This window comes from Nuphar pumila, chromosome 7 (genome assembly GCF_984573655.1).
Source record: "Nuphar pumila chromosome 7, dmNupPumi1.hap1.1, whole genome shotgun sequence".
Lineage (NCBI taxonomy): Eukaryota > Viridiplantae > Streptophyta > Magnoliopsida > Nymphaeales > Nymphaeaceae > Nuphar > Nuphar pumila.
In genome coordinates this window covers 47,595,384-47,614,271 of record NC_143255.1, presented here as the reverse complement: position 1 = coordinate 47,614,271, position 18,888 = coordinate 47,595,384, and the positions used below count along the sequence as shown (strand labels likewise).

The 18,888-nt window shown below is 37.4% G+C and overlaps 1 protein-coding gene across 1 annotated transcript; it reads right to left on the bottom strand.

Moving 5' to 3' along the window:
* Positions 1-256: 256 nt before the first annotated feature.
* LOC149832173 (uncharacterized) lies at positions 257-8,847 on the bottom strand. Its single transcript, XM_090014344.1, has 5 exons — positions 7,998-8,847; positions 5,220-6,309; positions 4,354-4,653; positions 1,501-3,621; positions 257-1,073 (listed from the first exon to the last, which is right to left on the bottom strand). Exons 1-5 carry the CDS (start codon positions 8,513-8,515, stop codon positions 555-557), a joined length of 4,548 nt encoding a protein of 1,515 aa, XP_089870470.1. The 5' UTR covers positions 8,516-8,847; the 3' UTR covers positions 257-554.
* Between the last annotated feature and the right edge of the window lie 10,041 nt (positions 8,848-18,888).

Below are 18,888 nucleotides of genomic sequence, written 5' to 3'. Positions count from 1 at the left end.
TGAGGTACATATGGACATGTGATGTGATGACTCACAAATTTTATTTTTTTAAAAAATAAGTTAAACAATAAACAATATTATTTTTGATATTTTCATATTTTAAAACTAGTTCTTATCAAATAATATAAACATTTATTAAAAATTATACGTGCATGTGTCATCTTCTTCTGTCATGTTGGGACGTGAGTGTCTTATGAGGTAGGTTTAGGTTGTAAGCTATAACTAAGAGACTTGGAAACTGATACAATACCAACAATGATAAGAAACAAATAATAATATCCAATATGAGGGTGGAGGTTCAGTTTGGAGTTTGGACTCCTTAGACAAGTGGGATCCACAATATGCCCAACAATATCAAGCGTATCATACTCAGCCTATGGACCTACCACCACATTTCAAAAGCAACATGGTTTGTCATGACTGCTCCATGACACCACATTAACACTGTCCTCTACTGCTGAAAATTGAACAATCATCCAACAAGCAGACAAATCAAGAAGTTAATAAAAGCATTTTCGATGCAGACGAAGATGGCTCCACTAATTTAACCAGCCCTACTCCTCCTCACTTGTATACTCATCCTCCTCCCAACTCTCAATGAATACAAGTTGGAGCGCACAATACCATGTTGTAAAAGGAGAACCTGAATCGGCTGGTGCATCATATTTAGGAGGATCAGCATACCCACAACAAAGATCTCCCCTCAACAGGAGGCCCCGATCGATTGACACATGAATCATCCTGTGGCCATTTATTCGTTTCTCATCATTCCCTTTAAGTCTGACCATGTCACTTAGAGTCTTATCAACCTGAGCCAGATTCCCGTACAAAGAGTGAAGTTGATTAATGATGCATACAGAGACCAAATGACCATCTACCACCTCTTCAACGTGGACAACCATCCCCTGCAATTCTTCAAAGCTCCCTCTCGTTTCCAAGTAAAGACGTAAACTATCTAACTCGTTTAGGGATGGTTTGGGGAGGGGAAAAGAGAGTCGTGAATTTCTAGATCCCTCAACACTCATCAGACTTCCAGAAATAGAACACGAAACCATGCCATAAAAGTCGGCTTCCTGAGCAAAGATGTGAGCATGAGTCAGTAAACAAATCTATGGTAAACCATTCATATATTATAGAACCAAAGTTGTTAAAACAAAATATAATTGACGTGGATCAGGGCAATACTAATCAGAAACGACACTTACCGATTTATTGAAAAAACGATTCCTTTATGTGTTTCATTCTTTTCTTACTCAATTTATTTTAGTTTTTGATTGCTTATGTTTTTTTAAAATATATTTTTAAAAGATCAAAAACTGATTCAAAAGAACTACGCCCTTGGATTTAGTTCAAGCCAACTTTCAAAATCATTTTGAAAAACTATTCAGTTCAGAAACCGATTATGAAATCAATTATTAGTTTTAAGCTTCAACACAAAAGTGAAGTTTCGAGTGAAAACAAATACAAATGCATTTCTCCAGACAAAGGAAAAGACCTTACCATAATTGTATTCCTTAAAGAATCAGAAAGTCGACTACATCCTCTCAGATCCAATACGATCAGGCTATCCAAGCTTTCAAGGCCACGAACATGGACAAGATTCTTGCAGCCGTCTAAATCCAATTTCCACACCTCCTTACAGTTTGAAACATCTATCATATTTAAATCAAGACAATCCGATGCCCAAAGTTCATCTAGAGAAGGGGGAAGTTGAGGGAGAGATTGAAGGCTGCTACATCCTCTCAGATCCAATTCTTTCAAGCGATCCAAACTTTCAAGGCCACGAACATGGACAAGATTCTTGCAGCCGAATAATTCCAATATGAACATCTCCTTACAGTTTGAAACATCTATCATATTTAAATCAAGACAATTCGATGCCCAAAGTTGACCTAGAGATGGGGGAAGTTGAGGGAGAGATTGAAGGCTGCTACATCCTCTCAGATACAATTCTTCAAAGCAATCCAAACTTTCAAGGCCACGCACATGGACAAGATTCTTGCAGCCGTTTAAATTCAATGTATATAAATTCTTCAAGTTTGAAACATCTAAGATGATATCCATAGCAGCGCAATCCGAGAGATCCAATTTTCGCAAGCAGTCCAAACTTTCAAGGCCACGAATATCGACAAGCTTCTTGCAGCCGTTTAATTTCGATGTACTCAACTTCTTCAAGTTTGAAACATCTATCATATTTAAATCCGATGCCTCAAGAAGGCTGCTACATCCTTTGAGAACCAATTCTTCCAAGCAATCCAAACTCTCAAGGCCTACAAGCTTCTTCAAGTTGCAGCTCTTTAATTTCAATGTACACAACTTCTTCAAGTTTGAAACATCTAAGATGATATCAATAGCAGGGCAATCTGATGTCGAAAATTTGACTGAAGGAAGAAGAACCAATTCTTCCAAGCAATCCAAACTTTCAAGGCCACGAACATCGACAAGCAAATTGTAGCCCTCTAATTTCAATATACGTAACTTCTTCAAGTTTGAAACATCTAACATGAAATCCATAGAAGGCGCTACAGTCAGCTCAGGATCGTAAGTTATGATCAGTTCTTCAAGATTCTTCAAGGACCCAATGGATTCAGGCACCTCTTGAATGGCTGTTCCGTCTAAATAAAGAAACCTTAGATTCTCTAAATTGCCGATTGAATCGGGCAAAGCCACAAGTGAGCCACAGCCATTAGCATGTAGTTCTTCCATATTGGTCAAACGCCCAATGGATTCAGGTATTCTCTCTATTTTAGTATTATTCATTCTGAGCTTTCTCAAAGATTTCAAGCTTCCAATCCATTCTGGGAGCTCTGTAAGTGAACCACACTCATCTAAAGAGAGTAAACTGAGGTTCTCTAGGTGTGACATGGAATCGGGAAGAGCTATAAATTTTTTTGTATAATCTAAGGTGAGTTCCTTCAATGATTTCAGATCCCCCAACTGTTTTGGCAAAATTGAAAAAGCATAGCAGTGCGCAAGGTCAAGTCTTTCAAGAGAACTCAACTGACAAACACTGGCAGGTAGCTCCTCTAGTTCCCAACAGCTTCTCATACTCAAGCATGCCAAACTCTTGAGATGCCCAATAGATTCATGAACCTTGGTCAATTTACGACATCCATCAAATATCAATTTCTCTAGCCGCGGCATGCTAGTAAAATCAGGAGTAATGGTGAGTTTCGTGCACGCAGACAAGGATAATATTTTAAGGCTTTTCAAGGACCCAATGGATTCAGGCACCTCTTGAATGGCTGTGCGGTCTAAACGAAGAAACCTTAGATTCTCTAAATTGCCGATTGAATCGGGCAAAGCCACAAGTGAGCCATGTAGTGATTTCAGATCCCCCAACTGTTTTGGCAAAGTTGAAAAAGCAGAGCACTCCGTAAGGTCAAGTGTTTCAAGAGAACTCAACTGACAAACACTGGCAGGTAGCTCCTCTAGTTTCACGCATCCTCTCATACTCAAGCATGCCAAACTCTTGAGATGCCCAATAGATTCATGAACCTTGGTCAATTTATAACATCCATCCAATATCAATTTCTCTAGCTTTGGCATGTTAGTAAAATCAGGAGTAATGGTGAGATTCCTGCACCCATTCAGATCAAGGACTCTCAATTTGTCAAAGACCTGCAAATAATTAATCTTTTGTAAGAAGAGTGTCCATCAAAAGTAAAAGTAGTGTGACGAATCTCGCTCTCAAGAAAACCCAAGCTAGGATAATCTTGCAATGAACTAAAAAGATTTTTGTTTTTTAAGAAAAAACTCCATAATACATCAGCATATATAAAATTACATAAATATCTATAAAAAAAATAGGACTATAAATAATAATACAAATTATAATAATTTTATTCTATCTCATTAATGTCACAACCATATTCACAATTATCACCAAATTTTTGAAAAATATGGCGATAGATTGTGATATTCCGGATCAAAATTAACTTGCACCAGAACAAATGCAATATTTTCAAAATATCACCTGTTATAAAAATAATGTGTTTTAACAAAATGTTAACATTATTGAAACACTTTTGCCTAGTTTTTATATTATTTATCTTTAATTTTAGTTAATATATTTTCTATATTAACACAACCAATACTTCTTGAGATGCTCCTGAGAAAAATGTGTTTTTTCAAAATATAACAAGATTTTCCCTCATTCATATTTTCCTGATCATGAGAATTGTGATTATGCTAAAAAATAAAAAATAAAACTTGGCGTTTTGAGACTATCACACTTTTAGTATGGTATTTGCTTTTTAAAATGTCACGACACAGAATCATGATATTTTCAAAATATTGGGATACTTATTTGATAGAATGAACAAAAAAGAAAAGCACCCAGCGCTTGCTTACCTTGAGCCCACATCCTTGTTGGTTCCAGACTTTGGTTATATTGCGGCCAGATAATTCGATGACAACAGTTTTCTCAAGATGAAAATTGCATGGCAGTGACTCCAGCGGACAATATTTCCATTGCAACCATTTGATTTGCTTCGGCAAGTGCTCATATTCACCTTCAAATGTGTCGCCACTCACATGAAGAAGTCTAAGTTCAGACATTTCTTTAAAAGAGTCTGTGGTCAAACATCTCTTTTTGTAGTCCCATGGAGGATAGTGCTGGGGAAAGACAATGCCTTCAACATTTCTTGTTTCCTATGAGAAAGAGAGAGACCAACATGGCATGGCAAACAAAAATTAATTTGAGGCGAGTTATAATCTGACCCAACTCTCTCTCTCTCTCTCTCTCTCTCTCTCTCTCTCTCTCTCTCTCTCTCTCTCTCTCTCTCTATATATATATATATATATATATATATATATATATATATATATATATATATATATATATGCTCCATTCTCCTGGGATACAAAATTCAATCAACATTATTTTACACACTTTTCTGAACTTAAAAAAGCAATCTTTGGTCAGATAAATTGATTCGACTAGCATACTTAACTATGGTTCACATGAAGAACTAGAACGAACTTTACCTAGTCAGATAAATTGGTTCAGCTCACCACTAAGGTCAGTTGCCCCCAACCCTTTAGAGCACTACAACGACATCAAATTGGTTCAAATTTGACTCAAGAGTTAACACGTTGGTGACAAAATTCCAAAGTGGATTCATTGAGTTTTGACATCCTAAATTGGGGCTTAATTGGATGATGCAGAGATGGACAAAACCTAAATCAGGCAATAGATTCAAGAAGTGAGATCTTACTTGAGGAGATTTCAATGCTTTAAGTATATCGCTTTCCTCCCACAGTCGGCTTCGCTTGCCCGGATCTTTGGGGCACTCGTCCTTAACAATCTGTTTACCCATATCTCGAATTTGATCGTGCATTTCAAACCGACCCCCGTTATCGAACTTAATAAGAGACCTGTGTTCTAAGACATCAAGTGCTATGCCTGGGTCATATAATTCACAATCTTCCCACATGTGCATCGCATATTCTTTATTAAAGTGCCCGGTAGAGAAACACGCAATGTCCAAAAATATCTCCTTCTCAACTTGATCCAGTCCATCAAAGCTTACCTTCAACCTTTCATGTACTCCCTTTACTTTGGTGTTCTTTAATTTTTTCAACATGCCCTTCCATTTTTCTGGAGTTCTTAAATCAAAAAATTGTGACCCATATACTTCAAGTACCAAGGGCAGTCCACCAGCAATCGATAAAACTTGTTGAGAAAGTTGTGCATATTCTTCCATAGGTTCTTTGCTCACAAATGCATGACGGCTGAAAAGTTGAAGTGACTGTTCAGAATCCAGCACTTCCAGATTATACATCTCATCCTCATTCACTCCCAGCAAGCCTCTGTCTCTTGTTGTAATCACGATCCTGCTTTGGTTACGAAACCAGTCTTTGGAACCAGCTAATGCACGAAGCTGTTCCTTATCATTAATATCGTCAAGAATAAGAAGCACGATTTTGCCTTTAATTCCTTCTTTGATCTTCCTAATGCGATAATCAATATCATTTACTATGGTGTCGTTGTCACAAGAAATGGCATCCAAGAGCTCCTTTTGCACACAAGTGATTTCTTTGTCCTTGATATTGGGGATGAAGATGCGCACTTGAAATTTAGAAGAGATCTTGTCAAAGATGGCCTTTGCTAGGGTAGTCTTTCCTATTCCACCAATGCCGTAGATTCCAACCATCCGAACGTCATTAGCTTGAAGATCTAACTTGTTAATCATATCTTTCAAAGGTTTATCCAGCCCAATAGTGAACTTAGCCACTTCAAACAAAGGTCGATCCAATGCCATTTTGATCCTCTTAACAATAATTTGGATAAGCTTTGCTTCATGCCTGGCATAAGGGGAACAACAAAAAAAACCGATTGTTACGCGGACAACCAAATTCATATGGTAACAATTTTAAAAAATGATCTCACTCCTTTTTTCTGATAGGAGAACAAGATCTCGCTCCTACAAATAAGCACTTTCACCAATAAAAGGGCATCAATGGATGATGGGATATCGATTAGAAAAGAAAAACGAATGCACCAGTTAAAAACTAAAGTTGTTAACAACCAAGGCGTTGAAGCTTAAGTTCATGATCAAAATAATAAAATATATAATATTAATAAAAATGATGAAAATTTTAAATAAAAACCACTAATAAACTCAAACGACACTATAAAATAAATACTACTTTAATATAATTAACTCATATTATTTATTTTCTTATATGCATGCACATGTAAACCACAATTAAGTTAGACTCATAGTGCAAGATAAAGTTATCTCTATAATCATGAAATCATATTGAATTTGAATCTGATCCAAGTATGGTCTTTCTGAAGAAATATCAAATATCAGATCCGAATTTGAATCTGATATTGACACATCCTACTCGGATCCGAGTATATCGATTTGGATCCAACCCACTTACACCCCACTTGGGAAAGCGATCGGACGAGGGATGCCCAACAATACAAAGAAAAGTTTAACAGTAATGAGGGAGAGCGCAAGAAAATGAAAGAATGGCCTGCCCGCTGTTCTCTCTCTCTTCCGACCGAAGCCACCATCACCGGAGAGAGACCTCTGGGAGAGATCGTCCCTCGCCAGAGAGAGATCCACTGTCGGAGGCTCACGCAAACTTCCTCCATGCACCACCATTACCGGAGACACCCGTCAGAGAGAGAGAGAGAGAGAGACCCCTTTTTCCAAGTTTCTCGCTGCACCCTCTCTGCCCACTATTGCTTCGTCATCACCATACTATCATCATTCTTATCAAACCTAGTTGCCTGCAAACCATTTTTTCAAATCTCTCTTACCTTCCCCTATATCCACCTAATATCTTTACCACCTTCCTCAAAACCCTCAATCACGGAGAAAGACGACTCCCATACCTGAAGGAAGATCGTCAGGCCTTAGGATTCCATAGGTTTTGGCCGCCAAGGGTTTGATTGACAGGTTTCGATAGTTCTTGATCGCTGAGCGACAAGGTTTTGATCGATAGGGGTTTGGGCGCATACGCCTTAAAAGTGAAGCACGCCTCTAAGCGAGACGCGCGCTTCACCCATGTGAAGCGTGCCCTTCGAACCTGCAAACGCCTCCCTACAGCCTCAGTTCCTTGAGCGTACGAGGCTACGCTTCAAGTAATGAGACGCTCGCCTCTAACAACACTGTTAAGAATTACAATTCACGAGTTAAATAGTTTTTCAGAAAAAAGGTTCATAAAATCAGTCTGAATCAAACCAAATTGAATTTACTTTGATTAATTCTTTTTAAAAAATTGATCTTTATTACAAATTCAAAATATAGAAAGATAAAAACAAAATCAGAATAACTCGAAAATCTTTTATTGAAGAAGTATTTAAAGTACAAAAAACGAAGAAAAAGATGGCTTATATGGTTGAAAAAACTGTGAAGAAAATGATAGCATATATAAATTATTGGCGTTTGAGAAATATATAAAAATGAAGGAAATAAAAAATTTCAAAAATTATTTCACAATAAAATTAAGACATTTTAGAGAGAGAGAGAGAGTACCAATTTGTTTCAGTCCTCAGATTGTAACCGGAAACTTCCCCTGTTACTCTCAACGCCTCCCTCCACTTTTGCACCTCCTCTTGACCCAACTTCTCATTTTCTTGGTGGCGTTTGAATGATGATTCAAATGGCTCACTTTGATGCTGAACAACCCTTGGCTCTACATCAAAGAACACGGGAACAGTCGTCTTCCCGCACTCTATGGCCTTGGCTATCTCCTTCAAGCACCACTCTGAATCGGCGTAGCGCTTTGAGAAGATGGGCACGAAGATTTTGGATCTATAGATGTACCCAAATAATTCATCGATCCTCTGACCCTTCTCCAACTTCTCATCATCGATGAAGGTGCGAACGCCCTTGTCTTTTAAGGCTTGATAGAGATGGCCAGTGAAACCCTTGCGGGTGTCTTCCCCTCTAAAATTGAGAAACACTTCGAACTCCGTTCCACCATCTTTTGGTGACGATGTTGAGGATGCGGAAGATGAAGAGTCCTTTGCTTTGCCATCTTGAGAGGCCATCCTTTGGGAGTTTCGTGCAGAAACGACGGTGGTGGTGAATGCTTGTGGGTTGGTATAGAATGGTGAGGAATCGATGGAGAGAAAGGTCAACTCGTAGTCTAGGGTTTCTTTGTCCCCGTTTTGCAAGGGTGAGTAGAGCGCTAGCTCCCAAAGTTACATATTCTTCATGATTTCCCTTCAGTGGAGTTAGGATCTCTCCTTCGCCTGAGTCTAGGCAGGAGGAGAAGTCTGTTCTGGAGGAACAAACCTCCGGATTGGCTTTGTTCTCAAGAGTATGTCTGAGATGTACTCCTTGTTTTTGGATCTAACGTACATTTGTCCCTATTTATAATAAAAGGTCGGGGGTGTGGGGGTCTATCACATCATTTTCCATCTTGAAAAAAAATTATTTTAGGCTGAGAAATTAATGCTCCAACTATACGCTGACAAGTTGAAGTTGGGAAGAGAACAATATATTTATGACAGGGTCCCCACAATTTATGATTAAGGTTAGCAACTCTCTTTGATTTTGTCAAACTTGCCCGTTAGGTGGTGGTCTCATGGCTTGGGTCAAGTGTTATCTGTAATAACCATGAGGGAATCGGCGTGGTTGGTAAGAGCTGTCAGTACACTGCAATTTCTCGTGAGTTTTTTAAAATTTCGCAAGATTTATGAAAAAAACATAAATACCGCAATTTAAACACGATATTTATGTTTTAAATAGCTACTTTTCACGAAAAAATTGAGTATTTTTATTTTTAAATAATTTTTATTAATATTTTCTTATAAAAAATAATTTTTATATTTTCCAATTAACTTTTTATTGCCAAGATTTTGCCAAAAAACACCAGATTTATGGATTTTTTTCAATTTCTCATGAGTTTTTGAAAAACAAAAAATTGTCGATAAAAAATGTTTGTTACTATGGTTTGTTCCTACCATAGTGACAAATATCGTGAGACTTATGAAAATCTCGCAATAATATCGCAAGAAATTACCTGAAAGTTTAAAATGGCAATTTGTTGCGATATTTTCAAAATTCATGAGATTTTATTAAAAAAAACATAAATATCGTGATGGCTATTTATCGTGATTTAAATGTGATATTAATAAATTGTATTAATGTTTTTTTTTAAATCATTTTTTGTATTTTTAATTTATTTTTTATTGCCAAGATTTTGCCAAAAAAATGTGAGATTTATAAAAAAAAAAAAATTCAATTTCTCGCAAGTTTTTGGAAAACGAGAAATTGCCGATAAAAAATTTTGTCGCTATGGTTCCTACACAATCCAAGAACCTTCCTCTGTTAGGCGCCGCTTTTCTCTCTCTATGTCTTAACACTTGGTACCTCATACTTAATTCAAAAGCATTTTTAACTTGTTTGTTGTAGTGTCCTAATATTATTCATCTTAAATCAACTTGTTCTTGTTGGATCTAGGATCGGGGGTGTGCACAGTGAAGGTTAGAGTATAAGTGAGAAGGGATGAGATTAACTGCCGGCTTCATGGGAGTTTCTTGATGTGATTATCCAGAGCTCTTAATTGTATTATGCAGGGGGGGTGAAGAATTTATTCAATCAAGGGTAGTTGTTACCCAATTATAACCAACTTTGGGTGAAGAATTTATTCAATCAAGGGTAGTTGTTACCCAATTATAACCAACTTTCATTGGATTTTTAAACATGTTTTATCTAATGAAATAAACCTATTTGTAAACTTATTTGTAAGTAGACTTATTTGTAAGTAGAGGTGGGCAATGGACCGGGCAGTTCAAGGGCTGGCCTGAACTGGTCTGGATCAAGCCGACGTCTTGTATATATTATATAAAATATGTACTACATATAATTTTATGTATATTATATATAATATAATAAATTCAGCCTGGCCCAAATAAGCTTGCGGGCCTAATGGGTGGGCTGCAGGCCGATGCTTTCCCAACGGGTCAGCCTAAACTGGGTTGTTTTCATAGTTCATCAATTAATGGGTCAGGCTTTAACTGGCCAGCCTGGTCAACAGCTCGGTTGGCCCATCCATTAGTGAGTTGGGTCATCCTGTTCTCCACATCCAGTTGTAAGCCTCTTAATTGCATCATTATTGTAGTTAATAATATGATAAAAATAAATAAATATAAATTTTATTGAGATAAATTGAGTAAAAAATTTCAACCATAAAAAATTGAAATCCTTATGATTCAAGGAATCGTAAATTCCTCTTTTTTATTAAAAGAGTTTGCATTTAAAATTTTTGGTATTTAGAGTTGATTGACTCCAAACGGACAACTATGCTTTCCTTCACTTTCTTCTCGTCCAGATTCGTTTGAACCTGTCACGTGACACCTTTTCTAACTCCTCATACACCTTTTTTTTAAAGAGATCCTAATCTTTGGTTTTCCAACTCCTGTACTTTCCTTTTCCCCAAGAGGGGTAACGGCTTCTGGGTCGGTCTGTTCGAACGCAATGAAAGAATCTTCCTTTGTGTACGTACACTTTTCTCTCTCTAACTCTTAAAAATTTGAGCTTATGTGAGTTTTGAACCCACTAATGCTCCAAAATACATACAAAATGAGGAAAACCCAAAAGATATACAGGAAAAGCTTGGAAAAGCTTGGAAAATAGGATAAAAATAGAAATTAAGGAAATTATAATAAAAGATAGGTTTGTCCATAATTATAATAAAAGGCCGAGGCGTGGCGGGCTACCACAGCATTTTCCAACAATTTATGAAAAAAAATATTTTAGGCTGAGAAATTAATGCTCCAACTATACACTGACAAGTTGAAGCTGGGAATGGGCCAATTTATTTATGAGAGGGTCAAACTTTGGCTTGTGTCCCCCCAACAATTTATCATTAAGGATAGCAACTCTCTTTGATTTTGTCAAACTTGCACATTAGGTGGGTGGCACATGGCTTGGGTCAAGTGTTATTTGTAATAACCAAGAGGGGCTCGGCGTGGTTGGTAAGAGCTGTCAATACATGTCACCTTCTAGTGGGACGTTGCAGGTTCAAAATCCAATGGTACGTTGAATAATAACTGGTGGGGATTGCCTAAACCCAGCTTGCCATTAAAAAAAAGTGTTATTTTATAATAATGTTTAGACTCTCCAAACTTGCCAAACTCGCTCATCAAGTGAAATATATCTTGGGTCAGGTGTTATTTATGAAAGGTTAACCGCTCTTCAACTTGTCAAACTTGCCTATCTTCGTGCAGATGGATTGGATCCAGTGTTATTTAGGTGAAGGTTAACTACACTCCAACATGTCAAGCTTACCTGGCTAATATCCGACTAGCATATGACAGAATGCCTATCTGTTGACTCATTCAGACTACTTAGAAAGACTGGCCGAGATGGAAAGCAATTTCTTATTTCGTCCGCTTCACATTGACCAGTTGGGTCAACGGGTTGGGCCATGAGCCTTTTTTCAAACCAACGGAGCCAAAACCCGGACCGATAGTAAATGGGCTGTACCTTTGACCAAGCCAGCCCGATCAACAGACCATTAGTGAGCCAGCCAGCCAGCCCAGATGGGAGAGGTCTTAATTGAAACTCCGGCTGGGTCCATGTCTCGTATAAAATTTCACAGTTTATACCCGGATCCATGTATTAATTGGATCTTCAAGTCCGAACCCAAGTCTTAATCGGGTCTTCTTATTTATCACCATACTCAAACCCTATATGGTTTGGTTTGGGTTGGGTCCGGGTAAACAAAGCCCGTTGACACCCCTACCTATATTACACATACTAGGCCTCACAGAAACACGCTGAATCGATCAAACTTTTGTAGGGCCTATTAACTAAATAAAAAACATGTTATGTAGTTTAGGGGAGGGCAAGGGCATTTTTATTGCATAAAAATGATTGCTACTCTTCTCGAATGACCAACATAGTGATTCTGACTCAAGACCCCACAAAAGTTGGAGGCTATTGTTAGATATTTCATGTGGACCTACGTATGTCTATCTAAGGTGAAGGCTCATTTAAAGTGATCATATACGGTTGGGCTATATATAAAGTATGGTTATAATAATGTATAGATACCCTATGTTAAGGTAATGACAAGACATGACACGTTCTTACATGATAGTTTTGCACACAAGTTAAATTCACAACATGAAAGCAAACATCAGAAATTTTCAGTAACCAATTTTTTGTTAAAATCTAACAATGATGGTAAGCAATCTAACAATGATTGTAGCGCTTTGAGAAGATGGGCACGAAGATCTTGAATCTATGGATGTACCCAAATAATCCATCCACCCTATGACCCTTCTCCAACCTCTCTTCATCGATGAAGGTGTGAATGCCCTTAACTTCTAAGACTCGAATGGTGAGGATGTGGAAGATGAAGAGTCCTTTGCTTCGCCATCTTGAGAGGCCACCCCTTTGGAGTTTTGTTTTCTAATTATTAATATCAGAGAAAAGAGTGCCACAACAAAAATGATGGTGGTGGTGAATGCAGAAGGAATCTTCATTTTGCTTGTGGGTTGGTCTAGAATGGTGAGGAATCGATGCAGAGAAAGGACAACTCGTGGTCTTGGGTTTTCGGAAAAGAGCCTGCTTTTGATTAAAAGTGTTTTGATATTTTGTGGGTACCAACTAGGGTTGTCAATGGGTCTGGTTTACCCAAATCCGACCAGAACCATACCCTATAGGGATCGTGTATGGTGATAAATAAGAAGACCTGATTAAGGCCTGGGTTCGAACCTAAAGCTCCAATTAATAATGAACCTGGATATAGTTTATGAAATTTTGTATTAGACTCAGACATGACCCGAGTTTTGATTAAGGCCCACAATTTTCAATGTAAAAATGATAAAAAAAATGATGATTTTACCAAGTATGGGTCGGGTTTGATTCATGTAGTTCTTATCAGGTTCTAAGTATGATTTTTTTTTTATAGTGGACCCATTTAGACCTGAGCCCAAACCCAATACTATAATTGAAAATCTAGTTCAAGTCTAATTTCAACTGAGTCTGAACCAAACCCGACCCGTTGATACCCTTAGTACCAACTAATAATGTAACAATGCAAGTTGGGGTTGAGTTGACTTAGGGGATACAAATGATGCAGACGATAACACCGTGGGGTAGCGAAAAAAAAGGAATTTGTTCTCCTAGTGTGCCATGCTTGTCGATGCATCTCTCTCTCTCTCCTATGAAGCGGTGGTCTGGCAAGGCCTTCAAGAGAAAAGGTCAACACCTTAGGCCCTTGGTCTGCCGGTAGAGCGGGGGGGGGGGGGGGGTAGTGGGAGTTGATCTCATGGTCCTTGGGCCTCAAGGGAACATTGCCATTGTTTGCTCTGTAAGAGGGCGAGCAGAGGTCGTTGCACATCGTCAGAGGAAGGCTGCAACTTCTGGCGTCCTGAGCAATGCATGGTGGTGGTGGAGACTGCAACCACCATTATCAAAAAATTATGGCCATAGGGCTTTTCGATCCAAGGGTTGGCGATCAAAAACCCAATTAAGCCATCTTCATGGTCACTGTTATTGTTGTTCCTCCAAAGCTTAAGAAAAGATAAGGAGAAGCCCTTTGCGCCTGTGTTAGGATTTCAAACCGTTCCGATTGAGAGAAAATTTTATTTTGAGTTAGGGGTTTTTGGTTTTATGGTGGCCGCGATGAATCTATTGGACTCATTGTCAACTCAGTTGTTAGGATTCTGGTCGCTCAACCCACTGTCGATGCAGACGCCGATCACTGATGACTTGATATCGCTCTGTGGCAATGCTCATCGAGTCCCCTTCCAGTTGCTCGACCAGTCGAAGAGTGTCGAGAGCAATGTGGATTTCGATCAAGATGAGGACAAGGAGAAGTTCAAAATTGGGTACTCCATGTGCTTGAAGCTCAAGCTCAAGCTATCTGGCAAGATCCTGGTGTTTGTCCTAGTTGTTCACACATCATCATCAAACAACAAACATTTGAAACACATCATTCGGGTATGATCCAAACAAATGTTGAACTTGGTACAGTTCTTCCATTTTTTTGTTCATTTTATCCAATCTTGAACAAACTATCAAACATACCCTTAAGTTCTAGTATTGAAATTTTTTAAATGAAGTGGTTGCACTACAAGGAAAATGCGTATTGGTGACGAATTCTATACGTCGCTAGTCTGTCGTTGTACATCTTTGCGATGAACTAGCGATGTATATCACCCGTCATATAACCCTAGTCACTAAATTGTGACAGAATTTATCTGCCGCCAATATGTCGCTATGTTGTGATGGCTTAGCGACAGATGATGTACGTCGCGAATTCATTGTTAAATGGAGACCGATTTGGCTATGCGATGGAATTTAATCTGTCGCTATTTTTGTCACTACTATTTATCGACGGATAAGTATCTGTCACTAATTTTGGTTGAAATATGGCGACGAACATTAGTGACAGTTTAAATTTTTTCATAAACCGACGCCTGCTTCAAATTGGCGATGAAGTAGAGATGGATATTATTCGTCGCTACTCCGTCGCTAATTTGTAATAAAAAAATTATTTATTTTTTTAAATATTTTGAAACTCGAGAAAAAAAATCTCGTACAATTCATATATCCTGCTTATAAAAAAATAGCACACATAAAAAATACATAAAAATTAAATACAAATGCTAAGTTAAGCAAACTTTAACAACCAAATGCAATCCTTGCGAAGTTATAATTAGTTACAAGTTTGTCAAACAAATTAAACAAAAAAATCTAATCCTCGCCAAGATTTTGGGCATCATCCGCTTCATTTTCTCGATTTGCTCCTCCCTCCATACCTCCATCAGCTCCTCTACGCTGATCATCTCCAGCATCCTACAAAAGAGAACCAAAATGTTAGTATTTATAAACAAAACATAATGAAATAAATTATATGCAATCCACCTAATCTAATGTAACAAAGTAAATGGCTGAATGAATGACACATAGACTAGTAATAAACTGAAAGACATTAACAAAATTATAAGAAAAAAATTATAGTAATTCAATAAAGTTAAGTTATTATTTGTGGGATCAAACCATAGCTGTGGGATCAAACCATTGACACTTGAATAAAGTTAACCTATTATTTGTGCCTAAGTCAACTCCATTATTTCTTCTATAACACCGTAGTAGTCATGTTCATTTTCACCGTAGCTGCTACTTTTAACGTACACACCACTATTCATCGTTAATTTGTTGACACTGTAGTCTTTTGTATGAAATTGATAACCATTTACGATGTACCTGTTGTAACATTGCACAACTTTAGATGGACCATTTTGTAAATCACATATTCCTTGATCTTTAACATCACTATGGCGGACCTACAAGCACAAACAATGACTATGATCGCGGTAAATTAAGTATCTTATTATTATATAAAGGAAAAGAATATATACAATCGTCTTTACCAACTCTTTCAACCATGCCACAAATTTATTTTCATGTTTTTTCTGTACTTTTGCATCAGTGAGTTGTGGAAGTTTTCTTCGCAACTCCAGATCAAATCGTCTACACTTAACATAAACTTATTTTACTGAACCATGTACGTACGTATAGAACTTAGTGTTACGTATTAAGTATACTTACTCAATGTATGAGTCGATTGCTGAGCAATTAAAAAGGAAATATATTTGTGTTGCGTCTTACTCTCGATCTTCCAAGAGTCTTAACCAACAACTACCAAATGCATGCCCAAGTGGTTGAAATATAGACAATTTGTCAATTACAGTTAATTGTTCTTCATCATCATTACAAGGTGGACATGTGTAACGTGTTGGAACGTGAGTTTTAAAGTACATAGATGAGAAATTTGAAATCTCTTTTAAGGTGTACACCTCACAAATAAAACCCTCTACTCTTGCTTTATTCTGAATCTTTTTTTTGAGGTCAAACATGCATCTGTCAACAATATACATCTTGGATTACAATAAATTTTTCAATAGCATTGAAAATAAAATTTTAAATAAACGTATACCTTTCAAATGGGTACATCCACCGATATTGCACAGGTCCACCAACCCTAAGTTCATATGGCAAATGTATAATCACATGTTCCATAACATCAAAAAAACGCTGATAGAAATATCTTCTCTAGCTGACAAATAGTAGTTACGACAGATTCCTCGAGATTCTTTACCTCAGATACTACAACTTATATTGCGCACAATGTTCTAAAAAATCTACTCAACTCAGACAATACCCCCCATATAGGTTTGTCTAACATATCATGGAATGCTAGGGGTATCAACTGTTGCATAATGACATGACAATCATGATTCTTCAACCCATATAACTGTCCCTCGTCTATCTTCACAGCCCGAGCAATGTTAGAAACGTAGCCATCTAAAAATCTCAACTGTCTCAACCATTGACATACAAGCTTTACTTGATCTGGTCCATGCATATACCTTGTCTTTGGTTTCAGTACTTTGCATTGTACTCTTTGAGTTCCAATTCTGGTCTTTTACATACCACTTTTAAATCCATACGCGCCTTCAGATTATTCTTCATTTTTCTTTCACATTCATTACTGTATTAAACACATTATCGAACACATTTTTCTCCACATGCATAACATCCAAATTATGGCGTATCAATAAAGTTGGCCAATATGGTAGTTCCCAAAATATAGATTTTTGTCTCCAATTATGATCCTTCCCAAATCCAATAAAAGGCATTGGTCTACGGGCATCTGTTAGTCTACATGAAAAGTATCGCAATCTTCTTAAAATCTCTATGCCAGACAACCTTGTTGGTGGACCTTTCATTTCAGTTGTGGTTGCTCGAAACACATTCTTTTGTTGCTGAAACAAATGATTGTTGGGTAGAAATTGATGGTGACAATCAAACCAGCACGGCTTCCTTTCATGCGTCAATCTAAATGATTTTGTATCCTCCATGCAGTACGGACATACTAACCTCCCATGTGTGCTCCAACCAGATAACATACCATATGCAGGGAAGTCACTGATTGTCCATAGAACAACAACCTTCATATTGAAGTTTTGTTTTTTGTGGGCATCGTACGTGAGAACACCGTCATCCCACAGTATTTTTAGTTCATCAATCAATGACCTCAAATATACATCAAGATTTTGCCCCAGAGACATCGGACCAAGGATCAATAGAGACAAGAAAAGATTTTGACGCTTTATACACAAGCTTGGAGGTAGGTTGTATGGGGTGACAAATATCGGCCAACACGAGTATGGGATTGTTCTACCCCCAAATGGATTAAATCCATATGTACATAAACCTAGCCTAACATTTCTCACTTCCAAAACAAAGTTTTAATGAGTACGATCAAAGTGCCTCCAGGCTTCTGCATCAACTTGATATGTGATCTTGTCTTCATCATGTCGACCTTTATTTGCATGCCATATTATTTGTTTAGTTGTCCTCAAAGATATATAAAGACGTTGCAATCTAGGGGTGAAAGAGAAGTAGCAGAGTGACTTATATGACACTTTTTTTTACCTTTTGCTATCATTTTTCTTTGTCTTTGGCTTGAATTGAGAATGTCCACATGATGGACATGATCTGCTATTTTCTTGATTTTTGAAATACATGCAATGATTGGGACAAACATCTATCTTTTGATACCCCATACCTAGATCATTGGCCATAACCTTCACACGGTAGAGATTTTGTGGTAATTTCTCATCTTTGGACAACATACTCTTCACAATAAAACACAGATGGTCAAAACATGATTGACTCAAATTAAACTTGGAGTTCAAATTCAGTAGTTGAAGAACTGCAGACAAGATAGTGTGACTCTCGTAACCATTCCACAGTGGTTCATCAGCATCTCTAAGTAAGTCATAAAATATACTAGCTGCAATGTTTGTTGCTTCTTCTTCTACCCCAGTTGGTGCATCACTATGTCCCACAACAGAACCCATTTCCGGTCTTGCGGCATCAAATATCAAATCCACATATGGATTATCGTGCACCACATCCACCCGTGCATCAAAATTATTCTAAAATTCTTCACCATGAAGCGTCCAATTTTGATAACCACTAACAAAACTCTTTTTGTATAGGTGATGTCTAACGCTATGAGATTCTACAAATTGATTGTTCTTACACATCGTGCAGAGGCATCTGATCTGACCTGTGGGATCCACTGTACTGACACTTGTCGTTGTGAATTCAATAAAACTATCAACACCATCCATATATTTATGCAACAACTCATTATCAACTATCTTATGATATATCCATTCACGGTTTGCAACCATTTTATCCTATAATATTACAGATATTATCATCACCAGTTAAAAGAAAATCTTAATAATACATAGATTTTTGTGTGCAATACACCATCACATCATATTTATACACATCAAGAGGATATTTAGAAATTTAAAATTATATTACATATAAGGATACATTCATTTGAACAAAAAATTTATGATATAATTCTACATGG